The sequence below is a fragment of the Bubalus bubalis genome, chromosome 2 (genome assembly GCF_019923935.1).
Source record: "Bubalus bubalis isolate 160015118507 breed Murrah chromosome 2, NDDB_SH_1, whole genome shotgun sequence".
Lineage (NCBI taxonomy): Eukaryota > Metazoa > Chordata > Mammalia > Artiodactyla > Bovidae > Bubalus > Bubalus bubalis.
Window position 1 is genome coordinate 51436806 of NC_059158.1, and position 22151 is coordinate 51458956.

General features: G+C 38.9%; 1 protein-coding gene across 2 annotated transcripts in view; it reads left to right on the top strand.

Moving 5' to 3' along the window:
- Positions 1 to 22151, top strand: part of KHDRBS2 (KH RNA binding domain containing, signal transduction associated 2) — a 701478-nt gene that overhangs the window by 677887 nt on the left and 1440 nt on the right. The window contains exon 9 of one of the 2 annotated variants that reach the window (XM_025272535.2): positions 21296 to 21316. The exons of the other annotated variant lie outside the window; for it this stretch is intronic. Within the exon in view, the coding sequence (XP_025128320.1) occupies positions 21296 to 21316 (21 nt within the window). The remainder of the gene's footprint in view (positions 1 to 21295; positions 21317 to 22151) is intronic. 2 annotated transcript variants of the gene reach the window in all.

Consider the following 22151-nt stretch of genomic DNA (forward strand, 5'->3'; position numbering starts at 1 on the left):
TCTATAAAAACATCTAATTCTGCTTTACTGACTATGCTAGCTTCTTGGACTGTGTATATCACAATAAACTGTGGAAAATTCTTAGAGAGATGGGAATACCAGACTGCCTTAACTGCCTCCTGAGAAACCTGTATACAGGTCAAGAAGCAACAGTTAGAACCGGACATGTAACAACACACTGGTTCCGAACTGGGAAAGGAGTAAATCAAGGCTGTATTTTGTCACCCCGCTTATTTAACGTATATGCAGAGCTCATCATGTGAAATGCCAGGATGGATGAAGTACAAACTGGAATTGAGATTTCTGTGGAAAATATCAATAACCTCAGATATGCAGATGATATCACCCTCATGGCAGAAAGTGAAGAGGAACTGAAGAGCCTCTTGATGAAAGTGTAAGAGGAGAGTGAAAAAGCTGACTTACCACTCAACATTCATAACATGAAGATCATGGCATTTGGTCCCATCACTTCATGGCAAATAGATGGGGAAACAATGGAAACAGTGACAGACTTCATTTTCTTGGACTCCAAAATCACTGCAGATGGTGACTGCAATCATGAATTTGAAAGACGTTTGTTCCTTGGAAGAATAGCTATGACAAACCTAGTGAAGTGAAGTGAAGTTGCTCAGTCGTGTCTGACTCTTTGCAACCCCATGGACTGTAGCCTACCAGGCTCCTCAGTCCATGGGATTTTCCAGGCAAGAATACTTGAGTGGGTTGTCATTTCCTTCTCCAGGGGATCTTCCCGACCCAGGGATCGAACCAGGGTCTCCCTCATTGTAGGGAGACGCTTTACCCTCTGCAGCATACTAAAAGGCAGTCAAGGCTATGGTTTTTCCAGTAGTCATGTATGGATGTGAGAGTTGGACCATAGAGAAAGCTGAGCACTGAAGAATTGATGCTTTTGAACTATGGTGTTGGAGAAGATTGTTGAGAGTCCCTTGGACTGCAAGAAGATCAAACCAATCAATTAGAAAGGAAATCAATTCTAAATATTCATTGGAAGGACTGATGCCGAAACTCCAATACTTTGGCCACCTGATGCAAAGAATTGACTCATTGGAAAAGACCCTGGTGCTGGGAAAGATTGAAGGCAGGAGGAGAAGGGGATGATCAAGGATGAGATGGTTGGATGGCATCACTGAATCAATGGACAAGAGTTTGAGCAAACTCTGGGGGATGGTGAAGGCAGGAGAGGAAGCCTGGCATGGTGCAGTCCATGGGTTCACAAAGAGTTGGATACGACTGAGTGACTGAACCACAACAACCAACAGGAAACTTACACAAGCCTCTTTTACAGCCTCATCCACCAATCCTTCAGCCTTTAGAACTGACACCACAATCACAGAAAGTAGATAAAATGGAATGGTAGAGGAATATGTCCAAGATGAAGAAACACGATGAAACCCCAGTAAAACAAGTAAATGAAGTTGAGATGGGCAACCCTCCAAAAATTGTATAATAATAATGAAGATGATACAGAATCTTGGAAAAAGAATGCAGGCAAGCATTGAGAAGATGCAATAAATGTTTAACAAACACATAGAAGAACTAAAAAGCAAATAGGGATGAACAATAGAATAACTGAATTGAAAAATACAATAAAAGTAATGAAAGAAGAATAACAGAGGAAGAAGAACAGATAAGTGATTTTGAAGACAGAATGGTGGAAATCACTGCTGCAAAACAGAATAAAGGAAAAACATTTAAAAGGAATGAAGGCAGTCCAAGAAACCTCTGGGACAACATTAAACATACCAACATTCAGATTATAGGGATCCCAGAAGGAGAAGAGAGAAAGGACCCAAGAAAATATTTGAAGAGATAATTGCTGAAAACTTCCCTAACATGGAAAAGGAAACTGTCACCTCCACCCAGGAAGCATATGGAAAACCAGGCAGGATAAACTCAAGAAGGAACATGCCAAGACAAAAGTTATCAAATTGACAAAAATAAAATTCAAATAAAAAGTATTAAAAACAACAATGTAATAGCAACAAGTAATATACAAAGAAACTCCCATGAGATTATCAGCTAATTTCACAGCAGGAATTCTGCAGATCAGAAGGAGTGACAGATATGGTCAATATTATAAAGGGAAAATCATATAATCAAGAATATTCTACCCAGCAAGGCTCTCATTTAAAATTGACAGAGAAATCAAAAGCTTCACAGATAAGCATAAGGTAAGAGAATTTAGCACCCCTAGACCAGCTTTGCAATAAATGCTAAAGGAGATTCTCCAGGCAGGAAAGAGGACAGCAAATTAAAATGACTTTGTACATATATAGACTGCTATATCAAATCTCATGAGAACAGCAAACCCCAAAACTACAGTGGATACAAACAAACAAAAATAATAAAGAAAGAAAAAGCAACATGAAGACAACACTGAAGATGGTCATCACATCACACAAGAATAAGAAAAGAAGAAAAAAAAATGACCTACAGAAACAAACCCAAAACAATTAAGAAAATGCATATAGGACATCTATATGGATAATTTTTTTTAAATTAAATGGATTAAAATCTCCAACCAAAAGACAAAGACTTGCTGAATGGATACTAAAACAATACCTGTATATATGCTGTATACATAAGATGCACTTCAGACATAGGGATACATACAGACAGAAAGTAAGGGGATAATAAAAGATATTCCATGTAAATAGAAATCTAAAGAAAGTTGGAGGGACAATACCCAAAACAGATAAAATAGACTTTAAAATGAAGACTGCTATAAGATAAACAGAGGGACATTACATAATGATCAAGGGATCCTAAAGGAAGATTTATCAAGTGTAAATATATATGCACCCAACATAGAACCTCAATACATAAGGCAAATACTAAAAGTCATATAAGGAGAAATTGACAGTAACACAGTAATAGTAGGAGACATTTGTTGACTCTTTGTGACCCCAGGGACTGCAGCACTCCTCATTATCTTCCAGAGTTTGCCCAATGGGAGACATTGACACCTCACTTACATCAATGGACAGGACATCCAGATAGAAAATTAATAAGTAAACATAGGGTTAAATGACAACATTACAACAGATGGACTTAATTGATATTTATATAGCATTCCATTCAAAAGAAGCATAATATAATATATATTTTTCTCCTGTGCACATGGAATATTCTCCAGTAGTGATCACATGCTGGGCCACAAAATGAGCCTCAGTAAATTTAAGAAAATTGAAATCCTATCAAACACCACAATGCTTTTCCAACCATAATAATTCCAACCACCACAAATAAACTACAAGGAAAAAAAAATCCATAAAACACACAAAAAGTGGAGGTTAAATAATATGCTACTAAACAACCAATGGATCACTGAAGAAGTCAAAGAAAAAAAAAATGCCTAGAGACAAATGAAAACAAAACAAAACAAAAAAAAAAACACAATGATCCAAAACCTATGGGATACAAAAATCAGCAGTTCTAAGAGGGAAGCTATTATAATAGCAATACAATCTTACCTCAGGAAACAAACAAACAAAATCTAACCTTACACCTGAAGCAACTATAGAAAGAACAACAAAACCTAAAGCTAGTAAAAGAGAAAAAAAAATCAGAAAAATCAAAGTAAAATTAAATGAAATAAATATGAAGAAAACAATAGCAAAGATCAATGAAATGAAAATCTGGTTCTTTGAAAAAATAAAAAAAAATATTATTAAACTTTTAGCTAGACTCATAAAAAAGGGAGAGAACTCAATTCAATAAAATTAGAAAGGAAAAATTGCAACAGACTCAACACAAATACAGAGGAGTACAAGAGACTATTTCAAGAAACTGTATGTAAATAAAATGAACAACTTTGGAGAAATGAGCAAACTCTTAGAAAGATACAATCACCCAAGATTGAAACGGAAAGAAATAGAAAATATAAAAAGACTAATCACAAGTACTGAAATATAAATTTTAATTTAAAAATTCTCAAAAAAAAAAAAAAAAAAAAAGGTCCAGAATCAGATGGCTTCACAGCCAAATTCAATCAAACATTTTGGGAAGAGCTAACATCTATCCTTCTGAAACTATTAAAAAAAAAAAAAACAACTCAGAGGAAGGAAAACATTTAAATGCATTCTAAGAGACCACCATTACGCTGATACCAAAATCAGAAAAAGATACACAACAAAAGAAAATTATAGACTAATATCATTGATGAACTAGATAGGACAACCCTCAACAAAATACTAGTAATCTGAATCCAACAATATATTAAAAGGATCATACTCCATGATGAGGTCTGGGGCGAAGAATTTTTCAGTATTCTCAAAAATCAATCCATGTGATACAACAAATCAACAATTTAAAGAATACAAACCATATGATTATGTCAAGAGATGCATATAAATCTTTGGACAAATTTCAACACACATGTATGATAATAACTCTCCAGAAAGTAGGCATAGAAGGAACCTACATTAAAATAATAAAGGTCATAAAGACAAAGCTACAGAAGACACTACTCTCAATGGTGAAAAGCAAAAAGCATTTCCTCTAAGGTCAGAAAGAAGACCAGGATGCTTACTCTCATCACTTTTATTCAACACAGTTTTGGAAGCCCTAGCCATGGAAATCAGAGACAAATAAATAAATAAAAAGAATCCAGTTATGAAAAGAAGAAATTATATGTCACTGTTTGCAGATGACATGATACTATACATAAAAAATCCTAAAGGGGCTATCAATAGCTAGTAGACCTCATCAATATATTTGGTAACTTTGCAGGGTACAAATTTAATACCCAAAACTATTGTAGTTCTAACACACTAACAATGAAAGATAAGAAAGAAATTCAAGAAACAATCCCATTTGCCTTTTCACCAAAAAAATAAAATAAATACCTAGGAATCAGTTCAATTCAATCACTTAGTCATGTAAAGCTCTTTGCAACCCCATGGACTTCATGCAGCACTCCAGGCTTTCCTGTCCATCACCAGCTCCTGAAGCTTGCTCAAACTCATGTCCATTGAATCAGTGATGCCATCCAATGATCTCATCCTCTGTTGTCCCCTTCTCTCCCTCCTTCAATCTTTTCCAGAGTCAGGGTCTTATCCAATGAGTCAGTTCTTCACATCAGATGGTCAAAGTATTGGAGCTTCAGCTTCAGCATCAGTCCTTCCAGGGAAAATTCAGGACTGATTTCCTTTAGGACTGACTGGTTTGATGTCCTTGCAGTCCAAGGGACTCTCAAGACTCTTCCCCAACACCACAGTTCAAAAGTGTCAATTCTTTGGTGCTCAGCTTCCTTTATTGTCCAACTCTCACACCCACACACTGCAGTCCATGGGGTTGCTAAGAGTCGGACACGACTGAGCTACTTCTTTCACTTTTCACTTTCATTCATTGGAGAAGGAAATGGCAACCCATTCCAGTGTTCTTGCCTGGAGAATCCCAGGGACGGGGGAGCCTGGTGGGCTGCCATCTATGGGGTCACACAGAGTTGGACACGACTGAAGCAACTTAGCAGCAGCAGCAGCAGCAGCACATCCATACATGACTACTGGGAAAATCATAGCTTTGACTAGGCAGCCCTCTGTTTGCAAAGTAATGTCGCTGCTTTTAATATGCTGTCTAGGTTGGTCATAGCTTTTCTTTCAAGGAACAAGCATCTTTTAATTTCATGGCCGCAGTACCATCTGCAGTGATATTGGAGCCCAAGAAAATAAAGTCTGTCACTGTTTGTTTCCCCACTTATTTTCCATGAAGTTATGGGACCGGATGCCATGATCTTTTTTTGAATGTTGAGTATTAAGCCAGCTTTTTCACTTTTCTCTTTCACTTTCATCAAGAAGCTCTTCAGTTCCTCTTCACTTTCTGCCATAAGGGTGGTGTCATCTGCATTTCTGAGGTTATTGATATTTTCCCCAGCAATCTTGATTCCAGCTTGTGCTTCATCCGGCCCAGCATTTCACATGGTGTGCTCTGCGTATAAGTTAAATAATCAGGGTGACAATATACCGCCTTGATGTACTCCTTTCCAATTTGGAACCAGTCTGTTGTTCCATGTCCAGTTCTAACTGTTGCTTCTAGACCTGCATACAGATTCCTTAGGAGGCAGGTAAGGTGTTCTGGTAGTCCCATTTCTTTAAGAATTTTCCAGAGTTTGTTGTGTACACAAAGGCTTTGGCATATTCAGTAAAGCAGAAGTAGATGTTTTTCTGGGACTCTTGCTTTTCTATGATTCAACAGATATTGGCAGTTTGATCTCTTATTTCCCCTGGCTTTTCTAAATATGCCATTTCTAAATAAATGCATATTTAGGAATAAGCATGCCTAAAGAGACAAAAGACCTGTACTCTGAAACAATAATATGTTGATGAAAGAAATTAAATATTACACAAACAAATGAAAAGATATACCATGTTCTCCAATTGAAAGGATTCAGTTCAGTTCAGTCCAGTTCAGTCACTCAGTCATGTCCGACTCTGCGACCCCATGAACCGCAGCACGCCAGGCCTCCCTGTCCATCACCAACTCCCGGAGTTCACTCAAACTCATGTCCATCGAGTCGGTGATGCCATCTAGCCATCTCATCCTCTGTCGTCCCCTTCTCCTCCTGCCCCCAATCCCTCCCAGCATCAGAGTCTTTTCCAGTGATACAACTCTTCACACGAGGTGGCCAAAGTACTGGAGTTTCAGCTTTACCATCATTCCTTCTAAAGAACACCCAGGACTGATCTCCTTTATTTATTTTTTTTAATTTAATTTTATTTTTTAACTTTACAATATTGTATTGGTATTGCCATATATCGAAATAAATCCACCACAGGTATACATGTGTTCCCCATCCTGAACACTCCTCCCTCCTCCCTCCCCATACCATCCCTCTGGGTCATCCCAGTGCACCAGCCCCAAGCATCGAGTATTGTGCATCGAACCTGGACTGGCAACTCATTTCATATATGATATCATACATATTTCAATGCCATTCTCCCAAATCATCCCACCCTCTCCCTCTCCCACAGAGTCCAAAAGACTGTTCTATATCAGTGTCCCTTTTGCTGTTTCGTATACAGGGTTATTGTTACCATCTTTCTAAATTCCATATATATGTGTTAATATACTGTATTGGTGTTTTTCTTTCTGGCTTACTTCACTCTGTATAATCGGCTCCAGTTTCATCCACCTCATTAGAACTGATTCAAATGTATTCTTTTTAATGGCTGAGTAATACTCCATTGTGTATATGTACCACTACTTTCTTATCCATTCATCTGCTGATGGACATCTAGGTTGCTTCCATGTCCTGGCTATTATAAACAGTGCTGCGATTAACATTGGGGTAAACCTGTCTCTTTCCCTTCTGGTTTCCTCAGTGTGTATGCCCAGCAGTGGGATTGCTGGATCATAAGGCAGCTCTATTTCCAGTTTTTTTAAGGAATCTTCTCCATAGTCGCTCTACTAGTTTGCATTCCCACCAACAGTGCAAGAGGGTTCCCTTTTCTCCACACCCTCTCCAGCATTTATTGCTTATAGACTTTTGGATCACAGCCATTCTGACTGGTGTGAAATGGTACCTCATAGTGGTTTTGATTTGCATTTCTCTGATAATGAGTGATGTTGAGCATCTTTTCATGTATTTGTTAGCCATCTGTATGTCTTCTTTGGAGAAATGTCTATTTAGTTCTTTGGCCCATTTTTTGATTGGGTCATTTATTTTTCTGGAATTGAGCTGTAGGAGTTGCTTGTGTATTTTTGAGATTAGTTGCTTGTCATTTGCTTCATTTGCTATTATTTTCTCCCATTCTGAAGGCTGTCTTTTCACCTTGCTTATAGTTTCCTTGGTTTTGCAGAAGCTTTTAAGGTTAATTAGGTCCCATTTGTTTATTTTTGCTTTTATTTCCAATACTCTGGGAGGTTGGTCATAGAGGATCCTGCTGTGATGTATGTCAGAGAGTGTTTTGCCTATGTTTTCTTCTAGGAGTTTAGTAGTTTCTGGTCTTACGTTGAGATCTTTAATCCATTTTGAGTTTATTTTTGTGTATGGTGTTAGAAAGTGCTTTAGTTTCATTCTTTTACAAGTGGTTGACCAGTTTTCCCAGCACCACTTGTTAAAGAGATTGTCTTTAATCCATTGTATATTCTTGCCTCCTTTGTCAAAGATAAGGTGTCCATATGTGCGTGGATTTATCTCTGGGCTTTCTATTTTGTTCCAATTGATCTATATTTCTGTTTTTGTGCTAGTATAATACTGTCTTGCTGACTGTGGCTTTGTAGTAGAGCCTGAAGTCAGGCAGGTTGATTCCTCCAGTTCCATTCTTTCTCAAGATAGCTTTGGCTATTCAAGGTTTTTTGTATTTCCATACAAATTGTGAAATTATTTGTTCTAGCTCTGTGAAGAATACCGTTGGTAGCTTGATATGGATTGCATTGAATCTATAAATTGCTTTGGGTAGTATACTCATTTTCACTATATTTATTCTTCCAATCCATGAACATGGTATACTTCTCCATCTATTAGTGTCAAGTCAAATAAATAACCCAACTCTACACCTAAAGCAACTAGAAAATGAAGCAATGAAGAACCCCAGTGTTAGTAGAAGGAAAGAAATCTTAAAAATTAGGGCAGAAATAACTGCAAATGAGACAAAAGAGACCATAGCCAAAATCAACAAAGCTAAAAGCTGGTTCTTTGAAAGGATAAATAAAATTGACAAACCATTAGCCAGACTTATCAAGAAACAAAGGGAGAAAAACCAAATCAATAAAATTAGAAACGAAAATGGAGAGAGCACAACAGACAACACAGAAATACCAAGGATCATAAGAGACTACTATCAGCATTTATATGCCAATAAAATGGACAATGGGGAAGAAATGGACAAATTCTTAGAAAAGTACAACTTTCCAAAACTGGACCAGGAAGAAATAGAAAATCTTAACAGACCCATCACAAGCACGGAAATTGAAACTCTAATCAGAAATCTTCCAGCAAACAAAAGCCCAGGTCCAGATGGCTTCACAGCTGAATTCTACCAAAAATTGAGAGAAGAGCTAACACCTATCCTACTCAAACTCTTCCAGAAAATTGCAGAGGAAGGTAAACTTACAAACTCATTCTATGAGGCCACCATCATCCTAATACCAAAACCTGACAAAGATGCCACAAAAAAAGAAAACTACAGGCCAATATCACTGATAAACATAGATGCAAAAATCCTTAACAAAATTCTAGTAATCAGAATCCAACAGCACGTTAAAAAGATCATACACCATGACCAAATGGGCTTGATCCCAGGGATGCAAGGATTCTTCAATATCCACAAATCAATCAATGTAATACACCATATTAACAAATTGAAAAATAAAAACCATATGATTATCTCAATAGATGCAGAGAAAGCCTTTGACAAAATTCAACATCCATTTATGATAAAAACTCTCCAGAAAGCAGGAATAAACGGAACATACCTCAACATAATAAAAGCTATATATGACAAACCCACAGCAAACATTATCCTCAATGATGAAAAATTGAAAGCATTTCCTCTGAAGTCAGGAATAAGACAAGTGTGCCCACTTTCACCATTACTATTCAACATAGTTTTGGAAGTTTTGGCCTCAGCAATCAGAGCAGAAAAAGAAATAAAAGGAATCCAAATTGGAAAAGAAGAAGTAAAACTCTCACTGTTTTCAGATGACATGATCCTCTATATAGAAAACCCTAAAGACTCCACCAGAAAATTACTAGAACTAATCAATGACTATAGTAAAGTTGCAGGATATAAAATCAACACACATAAATCCCTTGCATTCCTATACACTAATAATGAGAAAATAGAAAGAGAAATTAAGGAAACAATTCCATTCACCATTGCAACGAAAAGAATAAAATACTCAGGAATATATCTACCTAAAAGACTAATCTCCTTTAGAATGGACTGGCTGGATCTCCTTGCAGTCCAAGGGACTCTCAAGAGTCTTCTTGATTAGTACTGTCAAAATGACTATACTACCCAAAGCAATCTACAGATGCAATGCAATCCAAATCAAATTGCCAATGCCATTTTTCATAGAACTAGAGAAAAAAATTTAATGTGTATTGAGATAGAAGAAACCCCAAATACCCAAAGAAATTTTGAGAAAGGAAAACGGAGCTGGAGGAATCAGACTCTCTGACTTCAGACTATACTACAATGCTATAGTCATCAAAACAGTATGGTGCTGGCACAAAAATGGAAATATAGATGAATAGAACAGGAGAAGCTCAGAAATAATCCCATGAACCTATGGTCAAAGAATCTATGATGATGAAGCCAAGACTATATAATGGGAAAAGGACATTCTCTTCAATAAATGGTGCTGAGAAAATTGGACAACTATGCAGAAAAAAATTGAAATTATATTATTCTTTAACACCATACACAAAAATAAACTCAAAATGGATTGAAAATCTAATATGAAGCCGGACATAATAAAACCCTTAGATGAAAATATAGGCAGAACAGTCTCTGACATGAATCACAGGATCAAGATAAAGATTCATCTCCCAGAGTAATAGAAATAAAAGCAAAACAAATGGGACTTAATTAAACACAAAAGCTTTAGTACAGAAAAGGAAACCTGTGGCAGATTCGTTTTGATATTTGGCAAAACTAATACAATTATGTAAAATTTAAAAATAAAAAAATTAAAAAAAAAGGAAACCATAAATAAACCAAAAAGACAACCCACAGAATGGGAGAAAATATTTGCAAACGTTGTGACCAACAAGGAATTAGTTTCTAAAATTCATAAGCAGCTCATGAGACTTACCACCATCAAAACAAACAACCTAATCAAAGAGTGTGCTGAAGATTTAAACAGACATTTCTCCAAAGAAGACATATAGATAGCCAAGAGGCACATGAAAAGATGTTCAACACTGCTAATTATTAGAGAAATGCAAATCAAACTAACAGATATCACCTCACACCTGTCAGAATGGCTATCATCAAAAGATCCACAAACAATAAATGCTGGACAAGGTGTGGAGAAATGGAAACCCTCCTACACTGTTCATGGGAATATAAATTGGGTTGGCCACTATGGAAAACAGTGTGGAGGCTCCTTAAGAAACTAAAAATAGAGCTACCATGTGCTGCACTGTGCTTAGTCACTCAGTTGTGTTCAACTCTTTGTGATCCCATGGACTGTAGCCCTCCAGGCTCTTCTGTCCATGGGTTTCTCTAGGCAAGATACTGGAGAGGGTTGCCATGCCCTCCTCCAGGGGATCTTCCCAACCCAGGGGTCAAATCCGGGTCTCCCACATTGCTTGCAGATTCTTTACCATCTGAGCCACCAGGGAAGCCCAAGAATACTGGAGTGAGTAACCTAACCCTTCTCCAGGGGGTCTTCCTGACGCATAAATCAAATTGGGATCTCCTGCATTGCAGGTGGATTCTTTACCAGCTGAGCTACCAGGGAAGACCCAGAGCTATCATGCTGCTGCTGCTGCTGCTAAGTCACTTCAGTCGTGTCTGACTCTGTGCGACCCCATGGACTGCAGCCTACCAGGCTTCTCCGTCCATGGGATTCTCCAGGCAAGAACACTGGAGTGGGTTACCATTTCCTTCTCCAATGCATGAAAGTGGAAAGTGAAAGTGAAGTCGCTCAGTCATGTCCGACTCTTAGCGACCCCATGGACTGCAGCCTACCAGGCTCCTCCATCCATGGGATTTTCCAGGCAACAGTACTGGAGTGGGGTGCCCTTGCCTTCTCCCCAGAGCTATCATATGACCCTGCAAATCCACTCCTTGGCATGTATCTGGAGAAAAGCATAGTCTGAAAGGATACATACACCCCAATGCTTATTACAGCACACTGTTTACAATAGGCAAGGTATGGAAGCAATTTAAATGTCCATCGAAATAAAAATGGATAAAGATGTGAATATATATACATATACACAATGGAATATTACTCAGCCATTAAAAACAATGAAATAATACCATTTGCAGCAACATCGATGAACCTAAAAATTTGTCATTGAGTGAAATAAGTCAGACAAAGAAAGAGAAATATTGTATGAGATCACTTATATGCAGAATCTTTTAAAAAATGATACAGAACAGAAACAGACTCACTGACTTAGAGAACAAACTTATGGTTACCAAGTGGAATGGTTGGGGGGGGACAAGGATAGTTAGGGAGTTTGGAGTTGACATGTACACACTGCTCTATTTAAAATGGATAACCAGCAAGAACCTACTGTATAACATAGGAAACTCCACTCAGTATTATATAACAATATAAATGGTAAAATAATTTGAAAAAAATAGATACATGAATCACTTTGCTGTGCACCTGAAACTAACAACATCATAAATCAACTATAATATAAATTATTTTTAATCAATAAATTAAAAAATAAAAATAAATAGCACAAGCACAAAGGAGAGGGATGTTATACTAATCATTAGGGACTTCACCTAAGAACTTCTTCAAAGACTTAAATGGGTCTCACTGTTTGAGGAAAATATCAATATTCAGAATAAGTTCCTGTCATTATTGACTCAATGGACATGAGTTTGAGCAAATTCAGGGAAATAGTGATGGACAGAGAAGCCTGTTGTGCTGCAGTTCATGAGGTCACAAAGAGCTGGATACGACTTAGTGACTAAATAACAACAAACTCAATAGTCAAGAGAAGCACTTCAAAATTCCCAAAGACCCAACCCATCTCCAACTTGTGGGAGCTTTACCAGAAATCATCATTCTTAAGATGAACCAAAATAGTAAGTGATCAAAAAATACAATCTATAACATTTACTCATTGTTAGGGAAAATGCAAGGTTTTTCTCAATATATTAAGCAAAGTGAAATCTTTCATTTGCCAATATTTAATAGGTATCTAAATTTGGGTCTTTTGTACTTGAAATATTAAACTAATTTATTCTACTGATTCTTTCCCCTAATTTATCCATTTCCATGCAATAAAAAAATGACTTTCCATTTTTAAAAAATTTTAAAGTCTTAGCTTTATCAGTAACATTACTTGTATTTTGAAACCATAGATTTTTTTTCAATAAGCAATATAGAATACTTATACTCTTTACATGAACACCAAATCATCAACTCTAATTTTATAAAATAGAGTCTAGAGTCAAGAGTCAGACCATGTTTGGCCCTGCATGGAAATCCTTACTAAAAATTTGGGACTTTATCTTAAGTGTGCTACAAGAGCAACTGAATAGGAATAACTAATTGTACTTGGACAAGTCCTTCTCTCAAGAAGATGGAGAAGAATAATGTATACACACACACAATAGTAGAGAATATATATATATATACACTCTACTGTATATATATATATATATATAATACATATATATGTATGTGTACAGTGTGTGTGCATATGTATAATAAAACATATATAATTATGGCGTATACATATATACTTACATATACATGTATAGATGCTTAAAATAATGGAAAAACAAAACAATAACAAGGTAGTTGTATATGTACTCTGGGCAAAGATGATAATGGCCTGGCATGGACAGGATTAGTAGGAATAGAAAGAAATGGGTGAACTAAATGGTTGAGAAAAGACAAAGCCTGACGATTGCTTAGACATACTGAGCAAACTTCAGAGGATGCTGAGGGTTTTTGATATGCAACTAGGTAAGTTGTTGGTAATAGTGCTAGTCACTAAATATGCAATTTAGAGCATTAAGTAGCGTGGAGAAAGAGTTTAGTTTAAAAAAAAAATTACTTTGAGGCACTTGAGGAGATGTTCCTCAGGCATTTAGATATGCATGTCAGAAGCTCACAATGGTTTGTGACAATTAAAATACACCATCAATATGTAGATGAAAAGACTCGCAAGAAAGAGGCAGAACTAGAACCCAAATGCAGGCCTGGCTATAGGACTAACAGGTTGTTGTTGTTGTTGTCGCTTAGTTGCTAAGTCATATCCAACTCTTGTGACCCCCATGGACAGAGGAATCTGCCAGACTCCTCTGTCCATGAGTTAGGACTCATAGGACTGTCATTCAAGCTGAAGGATACATCTGAGGGAGGCCTGTGGCTTCTTTTTGGGTACAAAATGAAGATGCAAAATATTTAAATATAATAGTTTATTCAATAAGCAATTACCAAGTAACTATCATGGACTGTAGTCTACCAGGCTTCTCTGTCCATGGGATTTTCCAGGCAAGAGTACTGAAGTGGGTTGCCATTTCCTTCTCCAGGGGATCTTCCTGACCCAGGGATCAAACCCAGGTCTCCTGCATTGCAGGCAGACGCTTTACCCTCTGAGCCATAGAGTTTGGAATGGAATAACTTAATTATTCTCTAAATGGATTATCCCAAGTGTTACTTGTTTCTAATTCCAAAAAGGTTAGGTGGGAAGATCCGTATATATATAATTTTGGTGAAGACGGGAGTACATGCAATCAAGCACATATCTTTTTCTGAGGGCTTGTGCCAGTCACTTCTCTGGTGGATCAGACCATAAAGCATCTGCCTGCAATGTGGGAGATCTGGGTTTGATCCCTGGGTCAGGAAGATCCCCTGGAGAAGGAAATGGCAACCCACTCCAATATTCTTGCCTGGAAAATCCCATGGACTGAGGAACCTGATAGGCTACAGTCTATGGGGTTGCAAATAATCGGACACAACTGAGCAACTTCACGTTCACTTTCTGTGCCAGTTGCAAGAAGTAGTCATCACTATTAAGAATGTTGGTACTTTGCTAGGCATGAAAAGGCAGATCGGGCTCATAAAATTGGTTCCTGAAAATACCTAGATACCTGAGGACCCGTTCTTCTAGTTTTTGCCCAGAGAATGCCTCATTTCTGCTCTCCATCATGCACTTCTTTCAGGGGGTGTTGAAAATCAACAGCTGCAGCAGTACGTGGTTTAGTCCTTCTAGTGGTAGATGGCAACTGTCAATTTGTAGTTGCCACTTCTTAGAACATAACTCATTATGTTCATCTCTGAAAAGAGATGTCAGTCAGTCATATTTCCCCCTCATTACTTTTCCATTTTACCCTCTGTGTCTTAAAACAATAAACTCTGCAATTACATATAGTGACAATGCAAATTGTGTGAAAGAAATGGTTGAACCTTTAGGTTCCAATATTTCATTAATATTATAAAAAGTTCAGAGCAGATAGGCTAAAAATGACTTTCACTTTGGATAAATATACACCTAGATTTTCCCCTCAGCAAATTCACTTCAAGCAGCCCACATTTTGGTTAACAAAATTAAAGCTACATTCTCACACATTTAGCTCATCAATTATTTGTTGTTGGACTCACCAATTATTACACAATCAGAGAGGAGTAAAATAAATTGTCTTATTTGCTAACCAAGCAAAGTAAAAAGAGAATGGAATCCAGGGTCTTCCTTCAGATAAAAGAAAATGAAAGAAAGTGAAGTCGCTCAGTCATGTTCGACTCTTTGTGATCCCATGGACTGTAGCCCACCAGGCTCCTCCATCCATGGAATTTTCTAGGCAAGAGTACTGGAGTGGGTTTCCATTTCCTTCTACAGGGATCTTCCCTATCCAGGGATCGAACCCGGGTATCCCACATTGCAGGTAGACACTTAACCATCTGCTCACCGGGTGGAAAGATGGTGAGACAATTACAAATATATATGTTCTGTACTCTTGTAGCACATTTAAGATAAAGTCCCAAATTTTAGCAAGATATTCCATATATATGTTAGGAAAGCTACTAAACTTTCTTAGTTATTGCTTTCTCATCTTAAAGGAAGATAACACTAGCAACTATCTTGTAAGAAAATTGTATTTGCTAATAAAATACATAAAATGCCTAGCACTATACATGACCCCTAGTAAGTGTATCTTCATTTTTTTAGTAGGATAGGTATTTTATAATTAAATAATGAAAATTTTCATTATTATTATAGAGTCTTAAATCACTAAAAAGCATCTAACTTAACATATTCTCTTTGGGAATAAATAGCCATAAAGCAACATGTTCGTAAATATTTGAAAGATGCTTTTAAATAGAATGATATTCCTCTAAGAAGTGAGAAATCTGAGTCCAACAAACTGAGTGGCTCAGAGCCAATGTGAACTTTAATCAATCTGTTGTAATGCTCTTTTATGATTATATGATGGGAAACTAAAGACACTTGTGATTTGTAATAATAGAGATCAATTTAGGTTTCTCACATTAAGCTGTGCTTTTTGCAAATTGGTTTGCAGTATGTGAAAAATAAGTGACAAGAGCTGTCCTTTTTTGTTGCAGTGTGATTAAAAAAATTTTGATATTCTTTTTCATATCTCAGAAATATAAGCAACTAGTTATCAAAATGTGAGCATAAGAGCTATGCCCTAGATAATCTTTATGATGCACTATGTTCTTTCTGAACTACTCTCTAACATCAATTTACTTTGAAGATAGCATGTTAAACCTACTACTGGGAGCATAAACATTAAAATTTTATTTTCCAGGTAAATAATACAGACTTTCATAAATTGGCACCTTGTTCCTGAGCTTCATTTCCCCCCTAACAACCTCAGTGTTCATAGTATCTCTACAGCAATCAGAGAACATCATCTTGCAAGTCCTGGGTACAGACTGGTCATCATGTAGTTAACTTCTCCACCTGGTGTTTTGGTATCTATAAGACAGCTCACAGGATATGGCTCAGAATATTATCTATAGCCTTTGAGAAACAACTAAATGTCCTTGACTATGTTTAATCACGACATTATTATTATTTAGTCTCCTTAGACTGTTTTCCTTTGCTTCAGCATTTCTCACTTCTCTGATTAAATTTATTCTTTGACTAAAGTTTCCACAAGCAAAAGGCGGGCAGAAGGCATGGTTGGGGCTGGGGATGTGGGCAAGGATCATAGAGTCCTGCTCCATTTTGGTACAAAATAATTAATACAGGCAACATTTTAAAGAATATGAGTTCTCTGGGTTAAAAAGGGCCTGAATTCTTAGTCATGCCATATATTTACTCAGAAAATAAGCTATTTGATTCAGTGTTCGAGTTCAATCCAAGTCAATTGAATGATGGAAGTTAGTAACTCCCTTCTGCAGGCTTTCCTCAGTGTTTTCCTCAAATGTCTATCACAACTGTGGTAATTTATGACATGTTAGTGTTGTCCTGTGATCTCCTCAAGGCTCTTTAAACCATCTTCATATGTAGGGCTTAGTATAAGGACTGGCACATATGAGATCTGAAGGAAAAACAAGAAAATTTTATTTAATGAATGCTTTATTTGCCTACTTTCCTTCCTATCATATACTGTCAGTCAGTTCAGTCACTCAGTCCTGTCTGACTCTTTGTGACTCCATGGACTGCAGCATGCCAGGCTCCCTGTCCATCACCAACTCTCAGAGTTTACCCAAATTCATGTCCATTGAGTCGGTGATGCCATCCAACCATCTCATCCTCTGTCAACCCCTTCAACTCCCACCTTCAATCTTTCCCAGCATCATGGTCTTTTCAAATTGAGTCAGTTTGCATCAGGTGGCCAAAGTATTGGAGTTTCAGCTTCAGTGTAAGTCCTTCCAATAAATATTCAGGACTAATTTCCTTTAGGATACACTGAGTGGATCTCCTTGCAGTCCAAGGGACTCTCAAGAGTCTCCTCCAACACTACAGTTCAAAAGCATAAGTTCTTTGGAGCTCAGCTTTCATTATATACTGTAAGGTACATTAAAATCTGGATTGGGAAACCCAACCAGAAATGGTAGGGATTTGATCAAATCATTTGAACTCTACTTCTCATATCTTCATTTGCTTTTTCCTGAGTCACAATTCAGTAAACTGTTGCAGTAATTTCCAACTTGGCAGTTAGTGTGTTACCTTTTCTAAGGAAAAATGTATTTATTTGCTCTATTCATATGCATAGAGTAGCTAGTACTTCTCAGGAAACAATGATCTTGATATTGAGAGAATTTTACTTTATCATTTTCCAAAAGTAAAAAGAAAGATCTCTAAATTTTATTGTCTGCAATGATTTTTTAATAGCATCCTTCATAGGAATTGAAACATTTGACCAGGACTCCGAAATTTGTATGGAGTCCTAAAATATTTTAAATCTACTCTATCTGCTAAATAGAAGAACCCCAAGAAGACAGACAAATTCGAAGTGCACCTGGATCTTTGTAAGTTCACATTTTAGAGAATTCCCATCATTACCACTTTATAATAATTTGTCTATCCCTATGTGCAAGGTTCTATGGTGGACTTAAGTTGAAATCACTCTGAATTTCTAAAAATTACTTATATTTCTGAATTAATTCAAGAGCTTCTGGTGAACAGTGAGGGTATTGGCTGACGGCACAAGGCTCACTGACACAGTATATGATTCATGACCAAGGAGACTGTTTATTGAGTCAGTGCTTTCCAGTCCAGACCCCAAGACCAAAACTTGAGTGAGAGAAGCTGGCTTCTATTACATTGTGGTGTAGACGTGACTGACCATATGTAGCCATTCTGATAGTAAGAAAAATATAGATCAAGGAAATACGCACAGATAGATATAGTATTCCCCTGACCTTTTATTATTGAAAAGATGTAAACAATGGACCCAAGATCTGAATTAAGTGAAATTGATTTCTTCTGCTAATAGTAAGGACGCTTAGACTGCCAGGACTTCAGTTTGCCTTTTTTGTTAACATTGAAGTGGAATATGGCCTTTGTAGCCTGACACCAAATTAAATCTCAGAGACTGAATTTGGGGTGAAACAGAAAAGAACAGACTTGGGCCCACGCCTCCTCCGTCAGTCCGGGGAGGGTCCTGCTGGGCCTGCCAGGCACCCGGCAAGTGGGGCCACTCGTTTGCCGGGCAGGCCCAGTGGTGAGCCCAGGGCAGGGAAGCGAGGTCGGGCTCCGCAGTCCCGCAGCCTTGAGGAGCCTCCAGCCGCAGCCGGTGTGCGGACCCGGCTGGGTCGCCTAGCTCGAGAGCGTGTCCCCAGGACGAGAGCCTTGGGGTCGGGCTAGAAGACGGCGGCTCTGCGGAGGACGGACGGGCTAGACTGGCGGGCTGGGCGCCTCCGCTACACGCGGTAAGGCCGCCACCCGCCGGCCCCGACAGCGGGCCAGGGACGCGGAAGGCTTCGGGGTGGCTGGGCCGGCCGGCGCCCCCGGGCCGCTCCCGTGTCTGCGGGGCCTGTGTTCCCGCCGGACCGCCGCGTCTCGGTCTTCCGGCCCCCGGATCGCCTGCGCCCCTCGCCGTGCTGGCGCACCGCCCCCAGTCGCGGCCGGCACTGCCCGGGCCCGCAAGGGGCCAACCTCGCCCACGTCCCCAGTCTGGGGCCGAACTGGCCTCGTCTCGCGGGGGTGCAGTCCCCCTGCCTCTTGTCCGGCGACCCGCCGGGCGGAGTGCCCTTCGTGTGCCTGGGGGCAGCTAGGCATGCAGGGCTGCGCGTGGGGGCGTAGGACAGCAGTACGGGTGCGTTCTCCCGGCTCCGGGTACTGGCGCTGGAGGTCGCCAGCCCCAAGAGGGGCACCCCCTACCCAGGGCGGGTGCCCGGACCGGCCCTGTGCTGGAGGCCTCTGGCGGTGAGACCCCTTGGCGGGTCCCGGGGGCCTACTTGAGTCCGGATCATTTTGAACGGCCCAGGTGCCCCTCTTGGTGGCGCGCAGCCGCCACACCTCCACCATCAGTTTGGTGTTCGGGAGAGTTGTTGTTGGAGAAGGCAATGGCAACCCACTCCAGTATTCTTGTCTGGAAAATCCCATGGACTGAAGAGCCTGGTAGGCTGCAGTGCATGGGGTCGCTAAGAGTCAGACACGACTGAGCGACTTCACTTCCACTTTTCACTTTCCTGCATTGGAGAAGGAAATGGCAACCCACTCCAGCGTTCTTGCCTGGAGAACCCCAGGGACGGCAGAGCCTGGTGGGCTGCTGTCTATGGGGTCGCACAGAGCCGGACACGACTGAGGCGACTTAGCAGCAGCAGCGGCAGCAGAGTTGTTGTTATGTAGTTGCTAAGTTATATCTGACTCTTTTGTGACCCTATGGAATGTAGCTCGCCAGATTCCTCCATTCATGGAATTTCTCAGGCCAGAATACTGGAGTGGGTTGTCATTTCCTTCTCCAGGATAACTTCTTGACCCAGGGACTGAACTGGTGAATTCTACATTTGCAGGCAGACTATCGCTGAGCCACCAGGGAAGCCTCCTGGAGCTTTAGGTAAAGTCAAATAAAACTAAGTCAGTGAGTTTTTATTAAACACATGTGCTCTGTGACAAGTCCCCAAGATTATGCCAGTTTAAAAGATGTGACAAATCTGGGAGTAGATGTGGCAGTTATGACTGTGTTGTTTCACTATTCTGCAGGAACATTCAGCATCTAAGAAATAATCCAGAACTTCCACCCCCTGGGAAACTTGAAGCCTATATTATTTGCAGCTCCTAAAACACATAAATTGCAACTCAGGGATCTTCAACACCTTAAACCAAATGAAGCAAAAGGTGGTACATTCCCTTTGTTAAATACAGTAATATAATAGGGTAGATTTTATCTTCTACCACAAGAGGGTGAAGAAATTGACATATTCTTGATAATTCATAGACAAAATATAAAATTCACATTATATGAGGCTGACAAGGCACTTTCAAGCTTCCAAGCAAGATTTATTTTCCCTACCAGTACATCAAAGAAATTTTTCTTTAATTCCAATGAAGTACACAAATAACATTAGTTTCCAAAATGTCTATGTTGAGAAAGTCCAGCAGCTCAGACTTAAGTTCCTGTCTTCAAGAGATACTGTGAAAAAGACCAATACCTACAATCCCCCACCAAAAAAACATGATCTGGAATGTGGCCTGTAAGCATTTCCTGTAAAAGTCCAGAGTGTAAATACTTTAGGCTTTGCACCAGTATGGTCACAATCACAAAAGTAATCAAGCAAGTCTTCCTTTGTAGAGAAAAGGCAACCACATACAATGCTTTAATAAATAAGCATACTTGTATTCTAATAAAACTGCATTTATTAAAACAGATAGCTGGCCAAATCTGGCTCAAGGGTCTTAGTTTTCCAACCCCTGATCCAGGTATATCTATATTCTGACCCAAAGTAACATTTCTCATATTTATTTAGGGTCTCACTTTTATGCCCCAACATATATTGTAGTAAACATAAGCATGTACCTTAAAGCATTTCCCTCGTGGCTCAGACGATAAAGAATAAATAGTGAAAGAGATGAAACCCTTCATTTATCATCATATATCATTTGTAATGAAGGTATTCTGATGAAGGATATCCTTAGACACCTAATGTTCACCCCTTTAATGCTATTTTCCCCTACATTGATCCAACTTTTGTTCATTTTTCTATATTGTAGGTCATTATTCCTTGCCTTATAGTAAGTACAATTTAAATTTTTTCTAATTATGTTTGCTGAAGACATTTTTAGAGGCACTTGAACTTTCCAGAGGCATATGCCCTCAATCTGCAGTGATTTTCCAGTTATTTCCATTACCACCACCTTTTATATCAGCTATCAATGTCAGTATGTGTCTTTCTAGTAATTCCTCTTCTTAGTCCCATACTTCCTCCCACCAAAATCCAGTCTGCTCTCTAATAAAGAACTGAATTCTGATTGAAAGGCCTAAATAACCTAGCTTCTGGGACGGTATAAATCACCTCAGACCCCTTGGCCCTTTGGAAAAGCACTACATTTCCCTTATGGGTACACAGACTTTACATAAACTATTTTTCACAATACCCAAAAGCTTGGTTGCTTTTCTTGTTTGTTGGCCAGGTCCCAGAACATTGAGGTTACTGGAAGTCAGAATAAACATAAACGATGAATTGTCCTAGTGTACTAATACCTCTTTATTTTCCAAATTGTTTATTGGAAAAACTGATAGAAGATTTTTCTTTACTTATCTGGATACTGAAACTTACTTTCACTAACTTGGATAGTTTAGCACAATGAACCTCAAACTTGGACCCTGATCGGTGGCCACAACCTTTATAGCATCAGGGACTGGTTTCATGGAAGACAATGTTTCCATAGACCAGGGGTGCAGGAAGGTTTGGGGATGATTCAAGTGCACTTTATTTCTAACTTAATGCTGCTGATGATCTGACAGGAGGTACCAGTCCATGGCCCAGAGTCTGGGGACCCTTGATCTAGGGAACCATGTAAAAAATGCCAAACCCTGGGTCTCAACCTTTAGAGTTTCTAATCATTT